The sequence below is a fragment of the Astyanax mexicanus genome, chromosome 3 (assembly GCF_023375975.1).
Source record: "Astyanax mexicanus isolate ESR-SI-001 chromosome 3, AstMex3_surface, whole genome shotgun sequence".
Classification (NCBI taxonomy): Eukaryota; Metazoa; Chordata; class Actinopteri; order Characiformes; family Acestrorhamphidae; genus Astyanax; species Astyanax mexicanus.
Window position 1 is genome coordinate 2,368,812 of NC_064410.1, and position 26,066 is coordinate 2,394,877.

General features: G+C 36.5%; 1 protein-coding gene across 2 annotated transcripts in view; it reads left to right on the forward strand.

The window, feature by feature from the left end:
* The window catches only part of dennd3a (DENN/MADD domain containing 3a), a 30,378-nt gene extending 5,246 nt beyond the window's left edge, over positions 1 to 25,132 (forward strand). Inside the window, exons 4-25 of one of the 2 annotated variants that reach the window (XM_015608693.3) lie at positions 50 to 165; positions 431 to 561; positions 658 to 769; positions 879 to 998; positions 1,925 to 2,143; positions 2,316 to 2,425; positions 3,583 to 3,738; positions 4,020 to 4,116; positions 5,186 to 5,289; positions 5,526 to 5,731; positions 6,783 to 7,307; positions 9,534 to 9,596; positions 11,412 to 11,671; positions 12,189 to 12,359; positions 12,533 to 12,662; positions 12,793 to 12,900; positions 16,102 to 16,241; positions 17,765 to 17,925; positions 19,041 to 19,180; positions 19,838 to 19,956; positions 21,387 to 21,524; positions 23,521 to 25,132. In XM_015608693.3, coding sequence (XP_015464179.3) covers positions 50 to 165; positions 431 to 561; positions 658 to 769; positions 879 to 998; positions 1,925 to 2,143; positions 2,316 to 2,425; positions 3,583 to 3,738; positions 4,020 to 4,116; positions 5,186 to 5,289; positions 5,526 to 5,731; positions 6,783 to 7,307; positions 9,534 to 9,596; positions 11,412 to 11,671; positions 12,189 to 12,359; positions 12,533 to 12,662; positions 12,793 to 12,900; positions 16,102 to 16,241; positions 17,765 to 17,925; positions 19,041 to 19,180; positions 19,838 to 19,956; positions 21,387 to 21,524; positions 23,521 to 23,721 — 3,527 coding nt within the window. In that variant the 3' untranslated portion in view covers positions 23,722 to 25,132. The remainder of the gene's footprint in view (positions 1 to 49; positions 166 to 430; positions 562 to 657; positions 770 to 878; positions 999 to 1,924; positions 2,144 to 2,315; positions 2,426 to 3,582; positions 3,739 to 4,019; positions 4,117 to 5,185; positions 5,290 to 5,525; positions 5,732 to 6,782; positions 7,308 to 9,533; positions 9,597 to 11,411; positions 11,672 to 12,188; positions 12,360 to 12,532; positions 12,663 to 12,792; positions 12,901 to 16,101; positions 16,242 to 17,764; positions 17,926 to 19,040; positions 19,181 to 19,837; positions 19,957 to 21,386; positions 21,525 to 23,520) is intronic. The other variant, XM_007260674.4, reaches the window with a different exon arrangement.
* The last annotated feature ends 934 nt before the right edge of the window (positions 25,133 to 26,066 follow it).

Genomic DNA, 26,066 nt, shown 5'->3' on the forward strand with positions numbered 1-26,066 from the left:
TTCTGGAAGATATAATGGTGATGATAATATTTCTCTTCTCTTTGATAAGGTGGATTGATGGTAGCCACTGAGAATCAGGACGACTCTTATCACTTCCTTGTGTTTACGGATGTCTTTGGGAATCAGACGCATGGAGTCGTGGTTCAGTATTATAAATCCTTACAGGTAAGAGTTTGGTCAGATGAAGCATTTCCTCCAATGATGTCCCAAATCTGTCTGTGTGAGCGGGTTCGCAGCCGCTCGCTGCTATAATATGATTTAAAATTAGTCAAAACAACAGGGTTGAAAAAAAGACTTTCGGCCTCAATCATGTTTTTTCTATCTGTGCATCTAAGTACAGCTTAAAATACTCAGTAAATTAAGCCTATTGAGTAAATTACACTTTAAAATTTGCATTTAGATAATCCAGTACATTTTGCTTGTGTTTTAGTTTTCCCTGGATGGCAGTGCACATCAGAATGGCGTCCGTTCCTCAAAACTCCCACGGCTATACACAGCGTATGGCATCTGTGTCATCTCTAAATACCCATATTACAACGCTCTCAGAGACTGTCTGTCCTCGTGAGTATGGACCTGGAATATACAGCACATACATATCAGTATATCTTTAGCAGTGTCTTCACTGTATACATTTAATCTATCATCTTTATATAACAGTTTCCTGGTTCAGTTAAAGAACTGCCGGATGATTGACTTTGAGGAGCAGGTGAAGGAGTTCTCTGCCAAACTGGCACTGGTGCCCATCCCACCACCCGGACAGCTGCAAGTGGTGAGCAACTTTAGTGTTAAATTATTCATTATGTTAAAAAAAGACATAATTTTTGCACATACAAGCTGCTGTAGCTCTATGATTTTGGACTTTTTGTCTTTTTTTTTAGGCATTTAACCTTAAACCCCTGGCGATCGTGCTTCCTCCTCGAGAAGAAATGGACCGGCCTGTGGTGGATTTGGACCTTCATCTACCATTTCTGTGCTTTAGACCAGAGCAGATCTTACAGGTCAGTCCCCAAAAACTGGGTGCTAATAATTATGCCTAGTGTTGGGGTGCTTTCAAACCTACCTAGTTTAGTCCGAACCAAACATTAGGTGTGAAAGTGGTTTTGAATCACTTTCCAGACCAAAGGAACAGAGTTTAGTCCAGCCAAAAGAGGTGTTCTCGGTCCAGATAGGGAGTCTTGTCAGAGAGCTAGAATTCTGCCAAACAGCTTGCCAATCTCTTAACTAACATTCTACAAACCTATTATTATAAAGAATAGAGAGATTTGGAGTATGATCGGGAGATTACTGGTTCGAATCCTGGTCATGCAACTTTCCTGGTCATTAGCTGCCAGAGCCCCGAGAGAGCACAATTTGCCTTCCTCTCTCTGGGTGGGTACAGTACATGACACTCTTTCCCCTTATCCCACTCCTAGGGTGATGTGGATCAGCACAAGGCTGCGTCTGTGAGCTGATGTATCAGAACCGAGTCGCTGCGCTTTTTTCTGAATCAGCAGCAGTTCAAAAGAGTGTCGGAGTAGGCGTGTTCTAGTCTTTACCCTCATGGTGTTGGTGCACTAGTCACTAGTGATAGGGGTTGGGTAATTGGCCTTGTAAATTGGGAAGAAAATGGGATAAAAATGTAAAAAATAAATAAATTACTAAACTGCTGTGTGAAAACAAAACCAAAACTAACTGGTCAAGACATGAACCTTTCATTAAAAAAATGTACAACTATGCTTAATCCATGTTCATGAAAATGCCTCTATAACCCAGTTCCCACTGCACTTTAGTTCAAGGCTAGCCTCAATCCACATCCAGTATTTAAGGCCTATTAACCAAAGGTATTTATATAGTCAAACATAGTATGTAACGTTTGCCTTTTTTCATCCCTGAAAAATGATCAGTGTGTCACTGACTCATTCACACTATTGGCCCATCTTCCCAGGTAATCTGCAGTATCCTGACAGAGCAGAGGGTGGTGTTCTTCTCCTCCGACTGGGCAAAGCTCAGTCTGGTTGCCGAGTGCTTCATGTTCTTCATCCACCCGTTACGCTGGCAGCACCCCTTCGTGCCGGTCCTCTCTCGCCAGATGCTGGACTTCCTCATGGCTCCCACTGCCTACATCATGGGCTGTCACCTCCACCACCTGGAGGAAGTGGCTTCAGTAAGTTTGAATGGAATCTGCTATTGGGCCTCCTCATCTAATCTGGTTTTAGAGAGACATAAAGTAGTTGTTAGTTGGGTTGTTGAGTAATTCCAAAAATGGAAACCTGACAAAGAATTAAAGATGTAAATTTGTCAGATAGTGAGTAAGGTTGCTCCTTTTCCCTCTTCAGGAAACTGAGGACCTGATCCTGGTAGACATTGACGATGGATCGGTCTCGTCTTCGTGTGATGCAGACCTGCCAGAGATGCCGCTGACTGCCATGGAGTGTTTTAAAAGACGGTAAGTCCAGTTATTTTGTTTTTTGTTTTTTTAAAGCTGTAATTTAGTGTAATGTTTAAGTCAAATATCCATGGACATGAGCAATAGCATGTTATGTCATGGCTAACGTTTATTAAGTCAGTAGTGCTGTAAAATGGTAAAACGCCATTTCTGTGCCCACATAAAATTGTTTTTTGACAGTACTCATTAGATTGACAGTACATTAGGAGAACATATTGCTTAAGATGGGCAGAAACACACTATGTGCTCTACATAAACCAGCTGTTAAGCATGGTGGAGGCAGCATCATACACCAAGTGGATGGGATAATGTAAGATAATGACTACCTTTTTTTCTTCAGTATAACCTCAAACCATCAGCTAGATAATTAAACTCAAACACAGTTGGGAGTGAACTCCAGCAAATGTATGGTGATTAATGTATTGTATGGTGACTGCTGTACTGATTACATAGACTAGCTATTGGATGGTAACAACTAAATCCAGGGATTCCTAGAAAAAAAAAAACGTCTGGAAATGGCTGAGCTAAAACAGCCCCATATCAGTTTACAATAGATTGTTTGTTTATTTATGAAGATTGTATACACAATACATGTAATAGATAGAGATACTGTACTTTTCACCCTTGTTAAAAATAAGATATAGTTAAGATACTTTAGATAAAGAATACTAAAAGTGCATTTTCTGTTGAAAATACTCATTAAAAAACATGTTATATATTTCCATAAATTTTATTTAGATTTTTTTTTTTTTTATGATTTAAATTATATGTTGTGTTGATAGAAAATATGTGTAGTGGCATTAATTACTGCTAAAAGTGCATTTTAGTGTAGTTTTTTTTTTTTTTTTTTTTTTTTTCAGTGTCATTAAAGTGTACACTATGTGCATCAATATACTTCAAGTATATTAAAATTATGTTTAAAAAAGCACATAATCTGCTTGAATCTACTTAAGTTTGCACAAGTTATACGAAAAAACACTCAAATGCACAAATATAAGTATAGTTTAATTACAATTGAAATATACGTAAGTTGCCGTAAATTGTTTTATAATACTAATTTAGTATGCATTTAAGTACATATTAATTTTAGTGATAAAAGTATGCATGCTTAAATGTATTTTTCTTTAACATGGATATGCATGGTTCTGTATCCATAGACTAGAAGGGCTGAAGATGCACCATGACCTGGAGTTGTGCCGGCACGGCAGCAGCTCAGATTTGAGCGATCTCCGGGCGCGCAGGAGGCAGTGGCAGCGCACACTCAACATGGAAATCCTCAACGTCACTCTTGAGCTCATCGTTAACATCTTCAGGTTGGATTCCTTTAGTGCTGCTTCCTTTCAGAGCTCAGTTTCACTTTCAGCACCAGATAACTAATGCATGATTTGTGTTTTGGGAAGGGCAATACATTCCGGATTTGAAGTGTTTTTGTTTTTGCTTGTATTTGTCTTATCAGTGTTTAAGTAGGTACAGTAGTTTTGGTAGAAATCCAGATTTCCTCCTCCACCCCCAAGCTGCTGCATCCTGCTGATAGCTCATCAACATGATAAATTATTCTGATCTGATCTGATTTTGTGTTTCCCACTCTCATTAGAGATGTCCATGACCACTTGAACTTTGAGCACCGAGTTTTTAACAGTGAGGAGTTCCTCAGGGCCCAGGAGCCAGCTGATCAGCTGTTTTACAAAAAGGTAAAGAAATTATAAACTCGGTATTCTCATATACAGTAACAGAAATTACATTACATTTACAGCATTTAGTTGTAGTTTAGTTATCAAGAGCAGTTTACAAGGTTATTCCTATTGTCTATGTCACTCTGAATGGGAATTGAACCCCAGTCTCCCACATGGTAGCTCACTGGCAGGCGGTGGTGTTATCCACTGCACCACACCAACTAATAATAGGAAGAGGAAACCTGAACTTGAAGCCTGTTTCTGATCTTAGCTCTTCTGTGTGTTTTGAACATACACAAATGTTTTGTTGTAGATTTATAAGGAGTACAAAACGTTATAAGTATAAATAAATAAATAAATGCACGTATAAATGAATATACAAATGTATAAATAAATGAGTAAATAATTGTATAGATATATAAATAAGTAAATTAATAAAAAACATTTTGTCATAAAGGTACACACTCAAATTTATATCAGAAATATATTTAATATTTTCATGCATGAACCTTTATTTGGGGCTATTTCTGCATTTAGTCATTTATTTATTTTAACATTTCTACATTTATTTATTCATTTATTTCCCCATTTCTTTATGTATGTATTTACGTATCACCATATCTCTTAATGTATTTATTTTATGGATAATTTATTGATTATTTTTTGTCCTCCATATAGTTTTATAGTTAAGGTAAACGGAGGATGAAAAATGACATAAGTAAAATGAATTAAATGCACATACAAGCAAATAAATATACAAATACAGAAATAATAAATGTAGAGATGCATAAATGTTGAATTAAATAAATGTAGAAATGCATCAATCAATACATATAAAAATAAATAAATAAATGCAGAAATAGCCCTAAATAAAGGTTTATGCATGAAAATAGGAGAAAATAGGATAAAAAGAAACAGAAATAGAAGTAAATATATATATTTTTTAGAAAGAACAGTGAAATAAAGATTATAAAAAAGATAAGCATCATTTTGTTGTATCTGTATTAAAGGTTTTTATGCTTTAACCTCCTTATTTAAATAAAAGTAGTACATAAATGTGTTCATGTGTGTATCTTTATGTTTGAAGGTTTTGGACACACACATGTTTCATTCTTTCCTGAGAGAACGTTTGAACAGGAAGATGGATGCATTCTCGCGCATGGAGAACAACACTCGCTCACAAGCTTACAGGTAACTGGTTCTTTATAGCTGTGCTAATTCACTCAGTGCTGATAATTCATTTCCATTTTTTTACTCTGGTGGCAATCCGTTCTCGATTGGTGATGTTGCTACTTATTTTAGGATAATAATAAAGCAAGGAAGTTTTTTACTCTAATACTAATTCCCTTTCTTTAACACACACATTTTTCTCTATTGCTGCATATCCCAGAATCTGTGATTTTACACCTATACTCTCTGTTTTTCAGAACGAGGACCATGTCTGATTCTCCACGTAGGCCCACCATGCAGGAGATGGCACGCAAGTACACGGGTCCAGAAAACCGACTGAGTAAGAGGTTGGGCATGAGTCTTCCAAACCTGCTGGAGGAGCGCGCTCTGAGCGGACCTATCCGCCAGCTGTCCTTAATGAAGAGCCCATTACAGAGTGACAGAGCAGCCACATACAGAGCAGGTCTGAACTGTAGAGGCTGCTTCTCCATAAAAAAGTTTAAATCTAAAGCATCTGTACCTATTTCTATGACCTTTAATCATTTGGGCAAAGTGTTGATTTCTATACTTTTGTATTTTTCACCTATTTTTACTTCACTACTGTACTTAAGTACTAAAATGTGGTATCTGTATCTACTGAAGTATTATTTTTAGAGTACAGTAACAGCATTTTAATACATCATAACTATATATCTCTGGATATAATACACAAAATAATAATCAAAATTCACCTCCAAACCTATATGTTTAAATCTGTGCCCAGTCTACTCTATAGTTCATTACTTTAAGCTTTTTCCATGTGTAAAGGTCCGTGATATTCTATTTCAGCCTGGAATAACAATAATCCATCATGTTGTCTGTTTTTCTGTTCAAAGTCCAGCCCTTAAAATCTATTAATGTGTTTGAGGTTGCAAAGCAGGAAATGCTCCAGTTTCTGAGACTGAACTTTGGAGTGTGTAAACGCATCCCTGTAGATTTTATAGCAGGGTTCCCGCTGGTCCTTAAAATATAAAATATCTCAAAATATCTTAAATTAAAATCTGGGTTATTAAGGTCCTAAATTGTCTTAAATTTACTGTTAATGTGTTTTAGGTATTACATTTTCAGAAAGTCTGTTTAATGCCGAAGGGAAAGGACATATTAACATTAGCGGTGAGCTAGCTAACGTTACCGGAGAGAGAACTAATGTTAGCGGAGAGCTAGCCAACAGTAGCGGCAATATAGCTACTATATTATTAGCTATTAGTTAGCTACTATTATTATAAGCTTGCTAAAATTAGTGGGAAAAGAACTAAGGTTACCAAAGAAATTACGACTACGTTTTTGAGTCTTATATTATATTTATTGAGGTCTTTTAAAAGGTCTTAAAAAGCATTAAATTTGACTTTTAAAATGATGCACGAACCCTGTATAGAACAGGATTATAGTTGATTATTTTATTCCTGAATTATTTATCAATATTCTCAACTCTCAATCTCTTCTCAATCTCTTTATTCTGTCCTGTATCTCGACAGGTTTCAAATTTCCATCAAAGCCGCTGAAGACGTTCAAACTCCCAGAATTCCCTCCTCCACTGGCTTTTCACTATGTCCAGAACTACTACCTTGACCTCATTAATCAGCTCAGTAAGGTAATTTCTGTGGTGTCGCCGGAGGACTCCTCACTGCTGGCCCGCTACTACTATCTGCGTGGTCTTGTGAACTCTGTGGCTGGTAAACGCTTAGACGCTCTGGCTGACTTCCAGAACCTGTACAGAACGGACACGGACATCTTCCCAGTGGATCTGGTGACGACTTTAGTGGACTCCCTGCAGCCCAGCGAGCGGACCTCGGCCGACCGGCGGCCGGATCTGAAGCGGTTAATCAGCAGGGTGAAGAAGAGCAGCGAGCAGGCGCGACTCGAGGACGGCGGCTCAGTGAAGAAGTTCGAGCTGCCGCGGACTCACATGCTGGTGGATGATTTTATACGCCGTGTGCAGGAATCGGGCATCGTGAAGGACCTGGGAACCATCACGCGACTGTTTGAGGCTCTCACTGTGGGTAAGTGCAAGTCTATTGGCTGTCTAATAAACAGTGTACCGTATTTTTCGCGTATTTTTGTGGCGCTATATTCGTTATATATCAGTGAACGTCTATTTTCTGATCTATTTTTCATATTATTTCATAATAGTAAGGAACAGGGGTCAGTAGTAATGAATAGTAAGGAACAGGATGTTAATCTTCACAGATTTCTCTCCTGAAAAACTTTCTCTCCTGTTTATTTGGGTGAGTAAAGCGCTTCCATTTATTCACAGTAAGCTTAGATTTCCAATATTTTAGCGAGGTTAGCAGCAGAGCTTAGCGCTAGTAAACGCCGCCTAACAGCGCTACACTGAGGAACCCTGAGTGTTCCTGTAAGCCAGAGCGGATCCTATCAGCTTGCGGTTTGTCCCACGTAGCTTATTTTAAACATGGTAAACACACAGACTACAGTTCAATATACTCTGTGGTTAGCGGCTAATGCTATTCAGCAGTGTTGGGCTATGTACACAAGTTAAATATCCAAGGTAAAATGTTACTCCAGATAGGAGTCCTCGCTTGCTTCATACTTCTTTTGTGTTCATATATTACGTATATATTTCATATATTACACAAGGCAAATGTAACGACTTTGGAATCCCGGTCATGCAGCTTGCTATCGGCTACCAGAGTCTGAGAGAGCACAATCAGCCTTGCTCTCTCTGGGTGGTTACAGTAGATTTCGCACTTTCATCCTCTTATCACTCCTAGGGTGATGGAGATCAGCACAAGTCTGCGTCTGTTAGCTGATGTATCAGAACCGAGTCGCTGAGCTTTCCTCTGAGCGTTAGCACTGTGATGCTACTCGCAATATTGACAAAGAATTGCTGCCATTAAACACACCAAAATATCAACATTAAATAGTATGCTGCCTGAAAACATACCCAATATCTTCTTTAGTAAAGTACTATTTAATAAAATATAATTGCCATTTTAAACAGTGTAATTGCATTGTGAGTATATTTTATTGTATATTAAGCTGTGTATCAGTGGCATAATATAGCCTTAAAATGACAAAAATGTAGTTAAGGTTAATTATGTCTCTTTTTTCATAAGCTGTCTTTTAAACTTAACGTGAAAGTGAGCAATGAGAGCGAATGAAACAGTCTCAGTATATTGCCCACAAAATAAACCATCTCTTCCTCTGACTGGTCTATTTAGAAATTTCCTTCCTGATATGTAAAATTCTATTTTATCACATATATTATACTCTGTGCTATTTATTGTTTTCCAGGGTGTGCTCCTATTGCCTTGCTCTTCCTGCTTTTCTGTCATGATTCTTAATTTCTTGATCCAATATTCAGAATACTGCAAATATACACTCACTGAGCATTTTATTAGGAACACTGCTTTTGGAACCCACAACTAAAGAGAGTGGACATATGATATGATATAAGACCAATTCATTTATAGATATATGTTTAATTAAAATTAGTGCTGTTTTATTCTATAACCTACAGACAACATTTCTCCCAAAAACAAGTTCATATTCATAAAATTTTAAGAGTTCAGAAATCAATATTTAGTGGAATACCCTTGATGTTCTCCTCCACCAGTCTTACACACTGCTTTTGGATAACTTTATGCTGCTTTACTCCTGGTGCAAAAAAATCAACAAGCAGTTCAGCTTGGTTTGGTTTGATGGCTTGAGATCATCCATCTTCCTCTTTATTATAATATTCCAGAGCTTTTCAATTTGGTAAAATCAAAGAAACTTGTCTTTTTTAAGTGCTCAAAATCACATTTAACATGTAATTTAATCACATGAAAAATAATTATGTTTAACGTGAAGCTCCTGGCCTGTAATAAAGGAGGAGGAAAAATATTAATTACTATATTATATATAAGTACTCAGTGAGTGTATATCATCACTGTCCAATGAAAAACAAGTATCTTTATTTTTATTTTATTTTATTTTTAGTATACTGCATTATTTGAACAGACAGTGTGTATCGTACACTGTGCCAAAATTTTTCGATGAACAGACCAATAGAAATACTTCAAAATTACCTAAAATGATGAACTGACTTCTGTTTGAAGTTTTAGAAGGTTTTATTTGTTCTATAAAGTTGCTGTTTTGGAGATACTTGTTTTTTTTACTGGACAGTGATGATCTGCAGTATGCTAAGCTTGAATCTGTACAGATGTAACTGGACTGTGTGTGTTCTGCTCCTGATCACCCTGATCAGAGTGAATGTGGTTTGCCAGGTGTGAAGTCTGCGGGGAAGCTTTCAGCCCAGTCTGTTTTTTACCTTGATTCCTCTCCGAATGGTAAGGCGTGCCGCAGCTCCGCGTGTGTGTGTGTGGGGGGAACTGCTTCGCTCGTTTACAGCCGGATTTGATTCAAGCCTTTTAACTGTTTGCTTTAATCCTTAACCCTGTTTGCTGTTTAACTTCTCCGCTCTCGGCCTGTGTGATAGGTCACGCCGGCATGACGCTAGTTAATTATTTTCCTTTTAGGTTAAAAAAAAATCTTCTTTTTCAGCTGGGAGTTCCTGGAGAAAGACTGGTGGAACTAGTTTGTGGTTTTTTTTTTTGTGTGTTCACACACAGCATGAGTGTGTGTGTGTGTGTGTGTGTGTCTTCTAGACATTCTTCCTTTTGTGTGTTGAGGAATGTAGAGGAGCATGCATGATTTAAAAAAAACTGCATGAGTTAGAAAAAAAAGAACAGCGAGGACTAAAATATATAATCCACCTCTCTGTATTGTTGGTACTGTCATGGTTGTAGGAGATTTTTACTGCACTATTATCAGATGACTGTTTCTGTGAATGATTATGTATCATGTATCTGATTACAGATGTTTTGTAGCTGCCTTTTAATGTAAAAGTAAAAGTTAGCAAACTCTTCGGAAGAATTTGGAAGATTTCTGCAGTGACTACTAATAAAATATGGTCTGATCATTATACGAGTCACTAGGGGTGGGCAATATTATATCGTATACAATATATCGTGACACAGAAATATCGTGATATTAAAAATTCATATCGTGATAATAGAGATGTTCTGTCTTAAAAGTAGTCTACTATTTACTGTGAAGCTTTAGGTGTATTTATTGTATAATTGTTTTAGTTTGCAGTTTATATGCATGCACTAAATATTCTGCAATATTTTTTTTGCTGCATTATATTATTTGATGCTATATTATTTATTTTGCCACATTATGATTATGCTGTTATACTATTATACTATATTCCTAAAATTAATTATTTATTTTTCTGTTTTCCTATATCGCCACGTATATCGTTATCGCAAAAATACCCTGAAATATCGTGATATTATTTTAGAGCCATATCGCCCACCCCTACGAGTCACAATTTAAAAGATCATTCGATGAAAGTATTGTGAATCTTTTTGTATATATGTGTTATATAGTTACCTTTGTTGTATTTTTTTAATTATTATTATTAAGGTAGATGCTTTTTATAAGCCCATGTTTTTGCGTCTACCTGCGCTGTATTTTATGCTATTTGCAGTTTGCGAGTGGAAATGGAGGAGCTACTGAACGCTACTGATGTCATGTGACCGAGAAAGCCTAAAAAAAAATCACTGGTTCTCCTGTTTTTTTAATTGCAGTCCAGATGCAGGAGTTTTATCCCTGAGTAGAAGAAGTGTGAAATTTTTCAAAGACGTCCTCCTGATAAACTAATCCCGTCCGGATAGGGCTTTAGTCTGCTTAATCAAAAGAATTGAGCAGTGTAACTGTTGCAACTATTTGCTTTTATATTGTGTTTGTTTATGATTTTCATTTTGATAACACTCAGACGACATTTTATTAGAATTCAGTGCATAAATCCAGATTCAGAGTTCTTTTTTTTTTTTTCTTGAAGCGATATTGATGCTGATTTTTTTTATCAGTATATTTTAAAATTCCTTCTTTTTTTTTTTCTTTTTTTAGCAGCTTTTTCTGATTGGACATCTCCAGGCCTCAACCATCATGGTCAATGTTGTATTAACATCAACATCTGTAGCATCTCCACATGTACTAATTATAACAACTACCAATCGTTTGCCTTGTTTTTCTCTACTGTTTTTGAGGTCGAATATGAAATAATATTCCTGCTGTCTGCACGTTCCCTCCTACAGGTCAGCTGAAGCAGGTGGACCCCGAGGTCTTCCGTTACTTCTACACCATCTGGAAGGAGACGGAGGCTGAGGCCCAGGATGTGGATCTGCCCACCTCAGTTCTGGAACACTTGGAAACTAACGAGTGTGTGTACAAGGTCTCCACATCGGTGAAGACCAGCCATGGAGTTGGCAAGATCGCCATGACCCAGCGCCGACTCTTCCTGCTCACCGAGGGACGACCGGGTTATGTGGAGGTGGCCAAGTTCAGGGACATTGAGGTAAGACCATAGAGCTTTTTTTTTTTTTACTGTATCAAAAAACTAAAGCTTAAAATTGCTTTCAGATATAAAAAAAAGAATGCAATAATATTTTAAATAGAAAAAATGGAAAAACATAGGCATCCAAAAAAAGGAAAGAACCTAAAATTAACAAAATATAGTATAAAGTAATATATTAACTCAATTTTTCAATTTTTTTGACAAGTTGTTCCATGGGAAATACTGTATGTGGCGAAGATATATCCAACTCTCTTAAGTTTTAACCCTTAATTGGCCTTGCACTATATTACTGATAGCACTTTTCCACCTAAAGAACTCGTGGTGCTTTTCAGTGAACCAGACATACGTCATCAACAGAGTGCACTGCACAGTGGCGGTAAAAAGCCTTTTATTATTCCAATCAGAACATTTGCATTGTTACAGCAGCATATACAGTTAGAGAAAAGGTGCAGAAATAGTATAATTGTAGTTTTAACACATTACTGATCTTTGTCATTGTCCATTTCGTTTAATTTAGGAAGTGAAGATATCATCTGCTCCTTTCCTTCTACTGAGAATCCCCTCCCTGAAGATCAAGACCAGCCGAAGGAGGGAGACATTCGAGGCTAATCTGAAATCTGAGTGCGACCTGTGGCACCTGATGATCAAGGAGATGTGGGCGGGGAGGAAAATGGCAGATGAACACAAGGTGTGTATGATGTAAAAATGAGGAAAAAAAAGCTGATTAAATTAGTTAATCTCCAGGTTAATTTCTTCTACTTTAGATATTGAAATGAATAGATGTTGAAATGTATTTAAGTCATGTTTATTTGTGATAAGTCTGACTATAAAACCCATATAATCTCCCTATAAACTTTACAGGACCCTCAGTATGTACAGCAGGCTTTGACAAACGCTCTGTTGATGGACGCTGTGGTTGGATGTCTTCAGTCTCAGAAAGCTATTTATTCTGCTTCTAAACTGGCGTTCTTTGACAAAATGAAAAATGAAGGTTAGTAAAATTATATATATTTAAATATATATATATACTTAACCAGTTCTCACTGTGCAAATTATATATTTATTATATTCCATGTAATAATCTAATTGAATTTTCTTTTTTCTAATCAATGTTTTAACAGTGCCTATGATGGTCCCCAAAACTACAGCTGAGACCCTGAAGCATAAGATTAACCCCAGTCTGAACCTGCCCTCTCCTCAAGCTGTCGACATTCTGCTCTATACTCCAGGTCAGACATGGCATAAAGTTTTTTCCTCTATTAGGCTCCATTTACGTTTACTTTTAGTCATTTAGAGTGGAGCTGTGTTGCTACTAATGGACACTGTGTGTACATTGTACAAAGTGGATGGAAAAAACATGATGCTACCACCACCATGCTTAACAGATGCCTCATCTTCACTCAGAATGTGTTTGTTTTGAAGCAGAGATTCTTCCAGCTCTTGGCAGGTCTGTGCCTTGGTGCGTTTTAAATAGGTTCCTGACCACCCGAACAATATTATTTTACCTAAAGATGGCAGTTTTGGGTCTTCTTCATTGCTACATTTTGTAGCTTATTCTGGCCCATAAAAAAGTTGAACATTTCAAAGAAATCATTAAAAACCTAATGTTGCCATGACTTTCTTGTCTACAAAGTTTAAACACAAGTGTAAATGTTAGTGTACAAAAGATAAAAGAAAAATAGAATATTATTACATTTAAAAATACATAAATTTAAACAAAATATCGTGTTTTTAACGTATTGAAATGTGGCAAAGTCTTAAATATTCCTTTTTATTTATTTTTTTCCATTTTGTAGCTTATTTTGCATTATAAAAAGAGGTTCAACAGTTCAAGGAAATTATTAAAACCCTAATACAGTATTGCCACAACATTCATGTCTAAAATGTGTGTATCTAAACTTTTAATTATTTTTTTAACTGAAAATGTAAGTGAATGCATAATGATTATTTGTAATATTATAGATTTTAAAGACGTTTGTACAAAAGATAAAGGTTGATAGAATAGAAACTAATTTGAAAAATATATCAAATTAAAAAACAATATAAAGATTTTAAAGTGCAGGATCTTAAAACTGGTTTATAGTGAACGTGTAAGATCAATGAATGCAGTGATGTGCAGTAAAGCAGTTGAAACAGTAGTGCAGATGAGCCAGGTTGCATTACAGCAACAATGTGAAGCAGGAAAAGCCCGTTTTTACTCTTTCAGCCTGAAGTGAAGAATCCTCTCATCTTTCCCTCTAATGTGTTATTGTCGCTGTATTCCACCCTGACAAAAATTGGATCCAGTTATAGGTTAACTCTTTTAAAACAGCCCGAAGCAAAATGACTACAGAATGTTTTTCACAAGTTCAGATTTGTAACTGCTGCCAGCTGTTGGTTCCAGACATTTGTGTTATCATTTTCTCTTGTTTTCTGTTGTTTGCTTACAAATTTGATGTTGAAAACCATAAATACGTTCAGTTTTAGGTTCAAATAAAAAAAAACAGGAATAAAAAAACATGCCAAACTCTTTAACATTCACATTTAATTAGTTTGGCTTGTGTGTAAAGTGCACAGTGACTCCATCTGCAGCAAGATGATGATTTATGTCTTTGGACTTGGACTGTTCTCACCATCCTTCTCCTCTGCTTATCTGAGATTTTCTTGTTCTGACACTTCGGGTCTTAACTAGAACTGTGTCTGTGGTTCTTCCATTTCCTCACTCTGTTCCTCAAAGTGGAAACTGCAGCTGAAATCTTTGAGATTTGAGCTTTTTATATCCTTCCTCTAAATCATGATGTTCAACAATTTTTGTTTTCAGTTCATTTGAGAGTTTTGTTTTTCAGGCTCTCTTTTTGTTACCTCTCTTCAGAAACCTGCAATTGGCTCCTTAACCCTTTTTTCATAATTGGATTCACCTGTGTGTATGTAGGTCAAGGGTCAGGGAGCTTACCAAACAAATTTTTTGTTCCAATAATTAGCGCTAAATGTATTTAAATCAATAAAAAACGACAAGGGTGCCCAAATTTATTTATTTATGCACCTTTGTTTAAAGAATTATTGCACAATTTTTGTATTTATGCAATTTCCTATATATGATTTATTTAACTGTAATTGCTGTTTCGAACAAACCAGGATTTATAAGGAAATATCATGATAATTATCAGGGGGGCCCAAACTTTTTTTATACCACTGAAAATGGTGGGGAAAGTAGGTAACCATTTGTTTTTCACATCAGATTTTTTTATTTCAGTTTTGTTTGTTTAGGTGACCTGAGGACAGACTCAGGTGAAAATATCTTCAGGCCTTCTACCTTCTGGTAGATCAAGTAGGACTTGGGTCAGATACCGTTCATACCAGCATTAGATAAAGCTTTTCAGTCTGGAATCTGCCTGAACCAGTTTAAACAGTTTTTAAAAAAATCCCTCAGCAGTAATGCTGCGTGTCCACTACGTGCTGACGTATTCAGATTGGGTCTGGAAAGCAGCCACTTCAGCTGGAAATAAAACAATAACATTCTTATCTATTGAGTTGAGTGGTGCAGCGTGCACTAAATGTTCACTACACAAATGTAGGTCACTCTGTTCACTATCTTGGCTGGCTTTCGACATCTGGCTTCCGCTCTCAGATCAGAAAATTATACTAAAAGGAGCATCTAAAATGTTTAATCTTTAATTTTCCCAAAAATCATCAGTGTATTAAGGAGCAGTAAAGCCACTCTGCTGAAGTACAGCATTATACAGGAGTTTCAGTTTAGTTCTCCAACACCGAGGCTAAAGCAGTGTTAGCGTTACTCGCTAACCGCGCTGAGCGCTAGCTCTTTCGCCGTTCAGAGGTGAGTGGATCGGAGTGTAACCTCTGCATTTACCATGTTAAAACAAGCTACGTGTGAGCGAACTGCTAGCTAATATCGCCCTGGCTTACCAAAACACTCAGGGTTCCTCAGTGTAGCGCCGTCTGGCAGCATTAGCCGCTAATGTCTGACACTAATGCTAATGCTGCTGCACCCAGCCTTAGTGGAAATCTGGAAATCTAAGCTTAATGTAAATAAAAGCTTAGCTAAGCGGTGAGACCTGCTAAATTAAAAGGAAAACATGGCGACACCCCTGTTCCTTACTAGCATCTCATAATGCGCCTATTAATGCTCTGGAGCACCTTATAGTGTGAAAAATGCTGTAGTCAAACAAGGTTAGAAACTGGCAATGCATTATGGTCCACATTCAGCTCACATAGTATTCAGTGATATAAATATATTTATATATTAATTTATATTTATATTAATATAAATTAATATAAATCATGATGCATTATGGGAGTTTTTAGTGTCCTCAAAATCACAATCGATTTCCAACTTAAGCTTCGGACACTCTAAATTGTAAATAGGTAGCAATTTTGTTTTATTTTGCATTCATTAATTTTGATCTCTAACTGTGGATTGGGGTTTATTTTAGGTCAGCTGAGTGGAGTGAACTCAGAAAGCAGTGGGTACCCAAAACTGTGGTGTGCTCTGAGTGATGGGAAGGTGGTGGTGTTCGACGCTGCCAGCTGGTCCATGCAGCAGAACTGCCTTCAAGTGGGGACCTCCCGCCTGGTAAGAGAATTCCCTAATTCCCCACATATGTTCTTCTGAAGAACAGTAATGCAGTGTGTGAGAAAGAGGCTTTTAACAAAAAAAATTAAGGATTTTCTATAATTTAATGCATTTACTCCTGTAATTGATGCATCAATACAAAGATGCTGTTTGATAGGTGTGTAGCGATACACTTCACGATACTGAAATCATGATAAGATTTTCTCATTATATTTTAAACTGTATGTGAATTGAGAAAATTATTTACAACATTACAGTTTGGTCTACAGTCCTGGTTTATATGTACTTAAACCATTATTGTATTCAAAAGTGATGAGTTTAGTAAAATGAACCATTTCAAACGGTACATTTAACTTAAAGAACCAAATCTTTTGTTTCTTTGTTTTTGTACCAACAGGGGCATTTCAAAGCATTTGGGGGCCCTTAGCTAAATGTTCCATTATCGTAGGTTGTTCCTACAATTATCACAGTAGAGTAGCTTGCATAGCAAAGACGCTATGCTACCTTCATCAAAACCTGACTGACTGGCTACTGTCTGGGGGCTCTAGGCAATTTATAGGTTTGCTTGCCTTGTTGCAACGGGCCTGTGTACCACTCTGGCAAAGACACTTCATGATAAATAAAGATATATCTAGCTAGCCATTTGCTAATGGCTCCAGAAAACTAACAAACAAAAAAAATGTTGGTGAAAAATGGACCCCACTTTGAGAACAATAGGACTTAAGTATAAGTAGTGGGCTTGAAGTCTTTAGAAGTCTGACACTAAATTGAGGAAGTGATAAGGAGGATCTAAAAAAAAAAAAAAAAACTTTTTTTCACAATTTAACTTTTTAACATGATGAGGCTTTTTATATATAAAGTATTATTGCAATTTTGTATCGCACGGAAAAATATTGCAAACTTTTTGGAATATTCTATATGATACACGCAAAAATGATCACATCAGGGTACTACTTTTTCTTTCTTTTCTTTTTTTTTTAGCCAAAAAAAATTCAACTCATTTTGCATTCTTTATCTACTAGAGACTATATCTTTTTTTACTTTAATCCTGGATATATGGAAATATTTGGAGTGCATTATTAGTATTATGTTACAAATCTGATAAAAATCTTGTATTTTTTAATATCTCAGTTAGGGGTGTGCTATATCATATTGTAATATGTAATATATATAATAATAATATCATTTAATTTTCATTTTGTTGCAGTGTATTCTTGATTATTTATTTATTTATTTATTTTTTTTTATTCATTGTTTTGAAATGAAATATTGTGATATTACTTTAGGGCCATATTGCCCGCTCCTATATAGTACCAATAATCTCTAGATACAGTTTGGATCACCCCCCCCCCCCCCCCCGGTTATATAAATCTTTCCTACTAAACCTGCTTTATAAGTTTTTTACTCAATAGCTTGCTGGCTTTGCTGCCTCCTGCTGGTTTCGGGTACCTTTTTTAAGTTTCCCTGCATGATTTCACATGATACCACTTCTTTTTTCTTTTTTTTTTTTGTGCCTTGTGTAGAACTGCATGCTGGGAGTGGACCATCAGCAGCTATGGTTCGGCTCTCAGGACTCAGTCATTTACATAATCAACCCGTACAGCATGGCCTGCAATAAACAGCTGACGGAGCACCGCGCTGAGGTCACGGGCCTCGCCCTGGAGGACAGGCCTGAAAAATACAGGTTAGAGATACTGCTTATCTCACACACAATATCCATAAACGCCTTCCGCTCAGCGCTGGCTTATTTTTCAGTTTCGTTTCCTTATGAGAGCAGTCCTGCTTTTTTCTTACATTGTGTTTGATGTCTGATTTATGGGATATAAAAAAAAACATTTATACTATACTCAATACTCAATTTTGGCTAAAATTTAGTTTAAACCTAAAACAATTAAAAGAATTAAGCATTCAACCCCTAAAAATACTGCTTTGCTGCCAGTGGAACTTGTAATTTGCACAAAGTGGATGTAAAAATGAAAACAAATGAAATAAAGTTTAAAACCAGACCAAAAAACAGACCTAAGGGCCTATTTTAGCAATCTTTAGGCGAGAAGTCAACCACGCTCGGTGCAGCTTAATTTAGTATGCGTCACTGTGTCTTTGCTATCATAACAACGGGAAAAGTATTAATTCTCCGAATTAATCATTGGTGTGTCACTTGCCTCACATTCTCTAAGAACCAGGTGCACTCTGACTTTGGCAGATTGCTATTATAATAGCGCAGTGCTTCTGCGCTTCTCAGCAGAGGAAACTGACCTGCTCGTTCACACTGTTTTTTTACGGGATCAGCAGTGTTGATTTTTACTTCGTATTCTGTTTATTAGTTAACTTAAAAGTTGGGTTTGCACATTTGAGCGTGCAGCGCAAACGGAGCACCTACATAGTTTTAATCAGCCAGTGGCGCACCTGTGTTTTCTGCTGCCAAGATAGCAAAACTCTAGAAATTTACCTGAACACAACTAAATTCCAGACCACCACGCCCGTCAGTGTAGATATATTCCTAAAATCTGTTGCTTTTTTTAATGAGCGCAGGCACAAGGCGTGAAAATAGACTGTTAGCAGGGTGAAAGATAGCAATGAGCATCGCAACATGCCTTCCACAGAGCGTAATGTGGCACCTAGAAACTGACTGGCTTGTTCTACTGACCTGACTTGGCCTACAACCAGACGTAAGCTTCAAAAGCTGTAGTGACCAACTGCTGGCGTAGTGAATTTTGGCTGATTGGATCCCCAATGACCTGATTATGAAGTTCTGCGTGTTCGTGCATCAGTCCCATGAGCCCCGTTTCTCTATTCCAGCACGTTGGTGGCGTACTCGTGCAGTGCGGAGGGCACAGTGATCTCGTGGGACGTGGCCACGCTGCAGGTGAGACGTCACTTCAGACTGGCCTGTGACCGACTGCAGTCTCTTCAGATCCACGGCGGGAGATTGTGGTGCGGTAAGTCCTTTTTTTGTTTGCATTTCCGTGCATTAAGATGTTATTTTGTGGTGTTAATTTTTCCAGAGCTGTAGATTCTTTAAGAGAGCACTTCAGTTTCTGAATCAGTTTCTCTGATTTAGCTATAGATTTATAGAGTTATGTTTGAGTAAAATGATGGATGATCACAAGCCATCAAACCACCAAACTGAACTGCTTGAATTTTTGCACCAGGAGTAAAGCAGCATAAAGTTATCCAAAAGCAGTGTGTAAGACTGGTGGAGGAGGAGAACGTGATGCCAAGATGCATGAAAAAACTGTGATTTAAAAACCATCAGGGTTATTCCAACAAATATTGATTATTTCTGAACTCTTAAAAACTCTTTATAAATATGAATTTGTTGTTTTCTTTGCATTATTTGAGGTCTGAAAGCTCTGCATCTTTTTTTTTGTTTTGTTATTTCAGTCATTTCTCATTTTCTGCAAATAAATGCTCTAAATGACAATATTTTTATTTGTAATTTGGGAGAAATGTTGTCTGTAGTTTATAGAATAAAACAACAATGTTCATTTTACTCAAACATAAACCTATAAATAGCTAATTCAGTGCTCTCTTCATTTATTCCAGACTTGTTTGTTCCTCTGTTTTAACACTGTTTGTTTCCCCCTGGTTTTTAGGTGCTCAGGACTGTGTGATGGAGGTGCGCCGAAACGGCACCCTGCACCGTAAGATAGCCCTTCCTGATCACCTGCGGGATTTTTCCAGCTCTTACAGCAGCTTTGTGCTCTTTAACGAGGTAGGCAGCACCAGACCTTTTCCTGTTAACCCTGCTACACTCTGCTCCCCGCAGCCGTGCCTCTCTCTGAACACACTATTACTTATTCACTTCCTGTCAGCTGGGCCAGGAGGCATGTGTCACGCTGGCAGAGAGTATTTCATTAACAGATAATAGTGAACACATGTGGAAACTGTGTTCTAATGTGTTTTTTTTTTTATATAGAGTGACTGGAGACAGGAGTTTAAACCTTTTTTAGCATTTGTGAGCTAGTGGGAAATGCCCATGCTGAGTTCACACTGTCAGCAACAAGTCTTAGCAAACACGCTAATCCAGCAAGCTACCTATGTAGCCATTCGCTACTTCCTTTATCCACGCTTCATTTTCCTCCAAACTGTCCACACACAGTCACTGTGCTGAATCCCACACACCCTCTCTCTCTCTCTTTCTCTCTCTCTCTTCCCTCTTTCATCTTTTGTATTGTATTGTTATATGCAGAAACAAATAAGATATATGGAGCTACACTAGCATTTATTTCCTCCAGTTAAACTCTCACATAAACTCAGTAACTCAGAATATTAGAATATTCTAATTTAAAAAGCATCAAATCTACCCTGAGATATTATAATACAATAAAAAATGTCTAGTCTAAAAAGTCTAAATCGAGCCTGCCAGGCCTAATAAATCACACTACACTATTATTACTGTCTCCTTCCCAAAATACAGGGAAATACCAGCATTTAAACAAATATAATCTAAATATAATTAATGTAAAATATATATCATATCTTTATGTAGTAAAATATATGCTTTTAGCTGTTTATTACTAGTTTATTTTGTGCTAAAATGGTAAGTTTTGATTTTTTTTATTATATATACAAAATATTGGTAAAATCCTGTTGTGTAGTAATAGACACAAATTTATAGTTTTTTGTTGTTTTTTCTACTTAATATTTGAAACTGTTACACTTTACTGTACTTAAACAATATTTATATTAGATTACCTTAACATTTCTTAGGTAATTGGTTACAACAATAGTTTTTATTGGGATTTATAGTGTACTGCTAAATACATTTGAATATTTATTTTGTTTCAGTAGTGTATGCTTGGAATTAATATATTACAAATATATTTCAGTGTTTTATTATATTGCCAAAATATTAACTGTAATACTGTAAAATATCATTACTCATTCCTAGTACAAGCTGAATGTATTATTCTTCCACAGTTTGGTACAACTGTGTTGACTGTAATCGCATTTAATAAACCATTATATACTAGAACTGTTTAACACCGTGGTCATAAAGCAGTTGAAGTGTTTTTATAAGAGCACTGCTGACGTTAGCTTGACGTTAGCTTGACGTTAGCTGTATGTGTGAATGTTCTTTTCTTCAGAGTGATTATGGATGAAGATTAGATGTTTGTCTCATTTGTCTCTGTGCTCCTGCAGAGGGAGATGTTGTACACAGGCTGCTTAAACGCAGGTGAGCTGTGCGTTTGGCACCTCAGTGACCTGAAGAAGCCCTTCCAGAGGATCCAGCTGCCGGACTGTGCTGGTGTCATCTGCATGATCAAAGTGAAGAACCAGGTGAGAAATGGCTCTCCGGCAAACCTAGAACCCTGTGTCCCTGTCTCTCTGTGTTCATGTGTCTCTGTGTCCTTGTCTCCCTGTTTCCACGTGCCTCTGTGTCCCTGTGCCTCTGTGTCCCTGTGCCTCTGTGTCCCTGTGAGTCTCTGTGTTTCTGTGTCTTTGTGTCTCTCTGTGAGTCCCTGTGTCTTTCTTTCTCTCTGTGTCTCTCTGTGTTCCTGTCTCTCTGTGTTCCTGTCTCTCTGTGTTTCTGTGTCTCCTTGTGTTTCTGTCTCTCTGTGTTCCTGTCTCTCTGTGTTCCTGTCTCTCTGTGTCCCTGTGCCTCTGTGTCCCTGTGCCTCTGTGTCCCTGTGAGTCTCTGTGTTTCTGTGTCTTTGTGTCTCTCTGTGAGTCCCTGTGTCTTTCTTTCTCTCTGTGTTCCTGTCTCTCTGTGTTCCTGCCTCTCTGTGTTCCTGTCTCTCTGTGTTCCTGTCTCTCTGTGTCCCTGTGCCTCTGTGTCCCTGTGCCTCTGTGTCCCTGTGAGTCTCTGTGTTTCTGTGTCTTTGTGTCTCTCTGTGAGTCCCTGTGTCTTTCTTTCTCTCTGTGTTTCTGTCTCTCTGTGTTCCTGTCTCTCTGTGTTCCTGTCTCTCTGTGTCCCTGTGCCTCTGTGTCCCTGTGCCTCTGTGTCCCTGTGAGTCTCTGTGTTTCTGTGTCTTTGTGTCTCTCTGTGAGTCCCTGTGTCTTTCTTTCTCTCTGTGTTCCTGTCTCTCTGTGTTCCTGTCTCTCTGTGTTCCTGCCTCTCTGTGTTCCTGTCTCTCTGTGTTTCTGTGTCTCTCTGTGTTCCTGTCTCTCTGTGTTCCTGTCTCTGTGTTTCTGTCTCTCTGTGTCCCTGTGTCCCTGTGTGTTGGCAAGAAGAGAGAGTGGTCAGGTTGATCTTAATGTAAATTTGTTGAAGGTTGGGGAGTTTCTGTGCTTCACGGATGCGTTAATTTTTTTAATGTTGCACCACAATATAGTCCACTGTTCTCACGTTCAATATTGACTTTGGTTTGATTATTAATTATTAAACATTCCTTAATCTCAGTAATCCACACTGAGATTACATCATAGAAAGCACTATTACCACCACTAGTGCCAGCGCTTCACCCAGGCAGATCACACACTGCGAGCAGGGCCCCAAGTGCTTTGGGGTTACCAAAAAATGTGCCTTATGAAAAATCATCATAGTAATAGTAATCATAATAATGATGTATTTAAAATACAAATATGTGAAGCATGTTAATAGATTTCTCTTTGTAAAATAAATTACATCTCTTTTCAGGTTAAATCCACTATATTTAAAAAAAATGTTTAATATAGACCACTATTGTCTTATTAAAGAAGAAAAATAAAATAAAAATAATTTCAAGATATTTCATTGTATTTTTTTGATGATGATACTCTTGGCGATATGACAAAACACTGAATTAAAAAAATATATATAATTTAAGAATAAACTACTGCAAAAAAATTAAATTTTAATTTTTTTTTTTATTTAATTTTGTAAATAAAATATATAAGTTCAGGAAAATCTTAATTAAAATTTATATTTATATATATATATATATATATATATATATATATATATATATATATTTATTTTTATTTTTTTTACTGTAGTTAAAAAGAAAAATTATTAAATGAACTTTACATTTCTTTGTTAATCGGTTACAACAAAAGTTTTGATTTTAGATTTTATTGGGTTTTATAGTGAAGTCAAACTTTTTTAAAGTGGAAATCACATCCAAATTCAATGCAGGAGGTCCAACATACATATTCCACCGATCACTGCAGTGTTCCTTAGCTTTTATTAAACATGACAAAAGTCATGGGACACAATACTAGCTCCTGTATCATGACTTATTCATGCATATCATTGTATTCAGCTATAGTTACTATGATTTTATTTTTTATTGTTACGATATTAAACATGTTAAAGGCTGAAGGTTGAAAGCGCTTCTCTCTTTTTTTCCTACAGATCTGGGTTGGTTGCCATGGCCACGGCGGCAGTAAAGCTCGTGGGAAGATCTACGTGGTGGACTCAGAGCGCCACCTGGTGGAGAAGGAGCTGGTGGCTCATTCTGACTCCATCCAGACTCTGTGCTCAGCCGAGGACCGCTACATCCTCAGCGGCGCTGCTGGACTGGATGGAAAGATTGCTATCTGGAAGGTGGAGTAGAAGAAAAAGGAAGAAGAAGAAGAAGAAGAAGAAGAAGAGGGGATCACTGCCAGCAGACTGATATATGAAGGATTCTGAGACGATGCTGCTTCTCAGAAAAAAAACATAATGCATCAGAAGGTCGATATGAAGGATTTGATTTATTGTACTTGATTTAGAATTGGTAGTTAGTGTAGTTAGACTGTGTTCAGACTGCAGGCGAATCGGATTCACTTCTCAAATCAGATCTGGGAATGACTGTCCACACTGTTATTAGCATGTGATCAGATTTAGAGTGATGGATGGATGGATGGATTCATTCTTCCTTCCTTCCTTCCTTTCTTTCTTTATTTATTTCTTAATCGCAGAGGGAAATTCTTCCAATTCAATATGTAATAATAGATGGATTCTTTCTTTCTGTCTTTCTTTCTGTCTTTCTTTCTTTCTGTCTTTTTTTCTGTCTTTCTTTCTTTCTTGATCCCAGAAGGAAATTCTAAAAATTCAATATGTAACAGTAGATGGATGGATTCTTTCTTTTTCTTGTTCTTTCTTTCTTACTTACTTTCGTTTCTTCGTTTTTCTTTCTTTCTTTTTGATCCTACAGGAAAAATCTGAAAATTCAATTTGTAACGATAGATAGATAGATGGATGGATAGATAGATAGATAGATAGATAGATAGATAGATAGATAGATAGATAGATAGATAGATAGATAGATAGATAGATAGATAGATAGATAGATAGATAGATAGATAGATAGATAGACAGATAGATAGACAGATAGATAGACAGATAGATAGACAGATAGATAGACAGACAGATAGACAGATAGATAGACAGATAGATAGATAGATAGACAGATAGATAAGATCAATAAGATCGGTTTCTGGCCTTCCAGACGATCAAAAAACAATCTGAATACAATTTAGATATAATGCCAAAAAATTAGGATTTGAGCTGGCAGTCTGAACATAGTCTTATCACTGGACTATCGTATTATCAGTATTAATAAACAGTGGGCTGCCATATCTCTATTATTTAGCAGCAGAGAGCTCATATATTGTTTTATATTTATGGAACTCTAAATGTAAAACTCTGGGTTGTAAATGTGTTGTGTTCTATATTTGTATTTTAATTATCATATTGATATTCTCATGTTTGTTTTGTAACATTTTATTTTGTTTATACCGAATATAAAGGTGCTATATGTATGGTTATATATTGTTTTAAGTATGGGCGTTTTCTTTTTAACACATTACAGGATCTTTTTTTTTTTTTGCTTTTTTAACAAAAACTCAAAGTAAACAAATGCAACAAAACGTCTCTGCCGTTCTTAAATAAAATGGACTGCCTATCCCAACATTTACATTTTTTCTGTTCTATTCTGTATATATTGTAAAGTTTCTGTTTTTAAATAAATCTGTAAAACACATTGTTTTGAGTGAGTCTCCTGGCGTGAGGTAGTAATGGCACGTGGCAGGTCAGTGTATAGTGTTAGCTTAGCTGATTGTCTGCATGTAGAAATAGTTATTCTAATATTTTTATTGGATTTTTGTATTGAATGCAAACATCATAAATTGAACAAGACATGATGTTCTGAGATTTTTTTAGCCACTTACCCTGGTGCGCACACACACACACACACACAATCTGCTTCAACATGAATAACTTTGGGGTGCGTTTCCCCTACATAACACTGAACTAACATGATACAATGCACTTTTAAACTACTACCATCTGAACATTAAACTATGTTTGAACCATCTGAACTCCACACTGTTGGGAAAACACCGGCATCATTTAGACTAGTTGTTAAGGTACTTAGCAACTGTGCTTTTGTAGAGAAGAGTCAAGTCAAGAGATTTCATCTAGTATACTTTTGTTGGGTATAAAAATATATTTTATTATTCGGTACAATTTTGTGTTACAAATTTAAAATTCTCAATTAGTAGAAATTTAATTTACTTATTAAAAAGTTACGTTTAAGTGTACTTTATTGTATTATTTAATGTATTTTTGAAGTATATTGAATTACATTACATTGAAGTACACTTTTTAGTCTATAGTTTTTAAACGCACTATATTGTACCTTTTTAAAAAGTGCAATCAAAGTTTTCTTTCAAACATTTGATGAAAGCATAATATTAACATACTGTTACATACATAAATCTGTTAGTGTATTTACATTATACTGCATTTCTTAATATGTTTTAAGTTAAAAAAAAAAATATTCACCAGGGTAAGCTTCAAAAAGTAATCATTAAACTGGTGTTCCAGTTAAAACATTAAGGCAACCTTCAAAAACCTCAAATGCTAAAAACATCCAACTTGCATTGTAAAATAGAATAAAAAATCAATCAATTTTC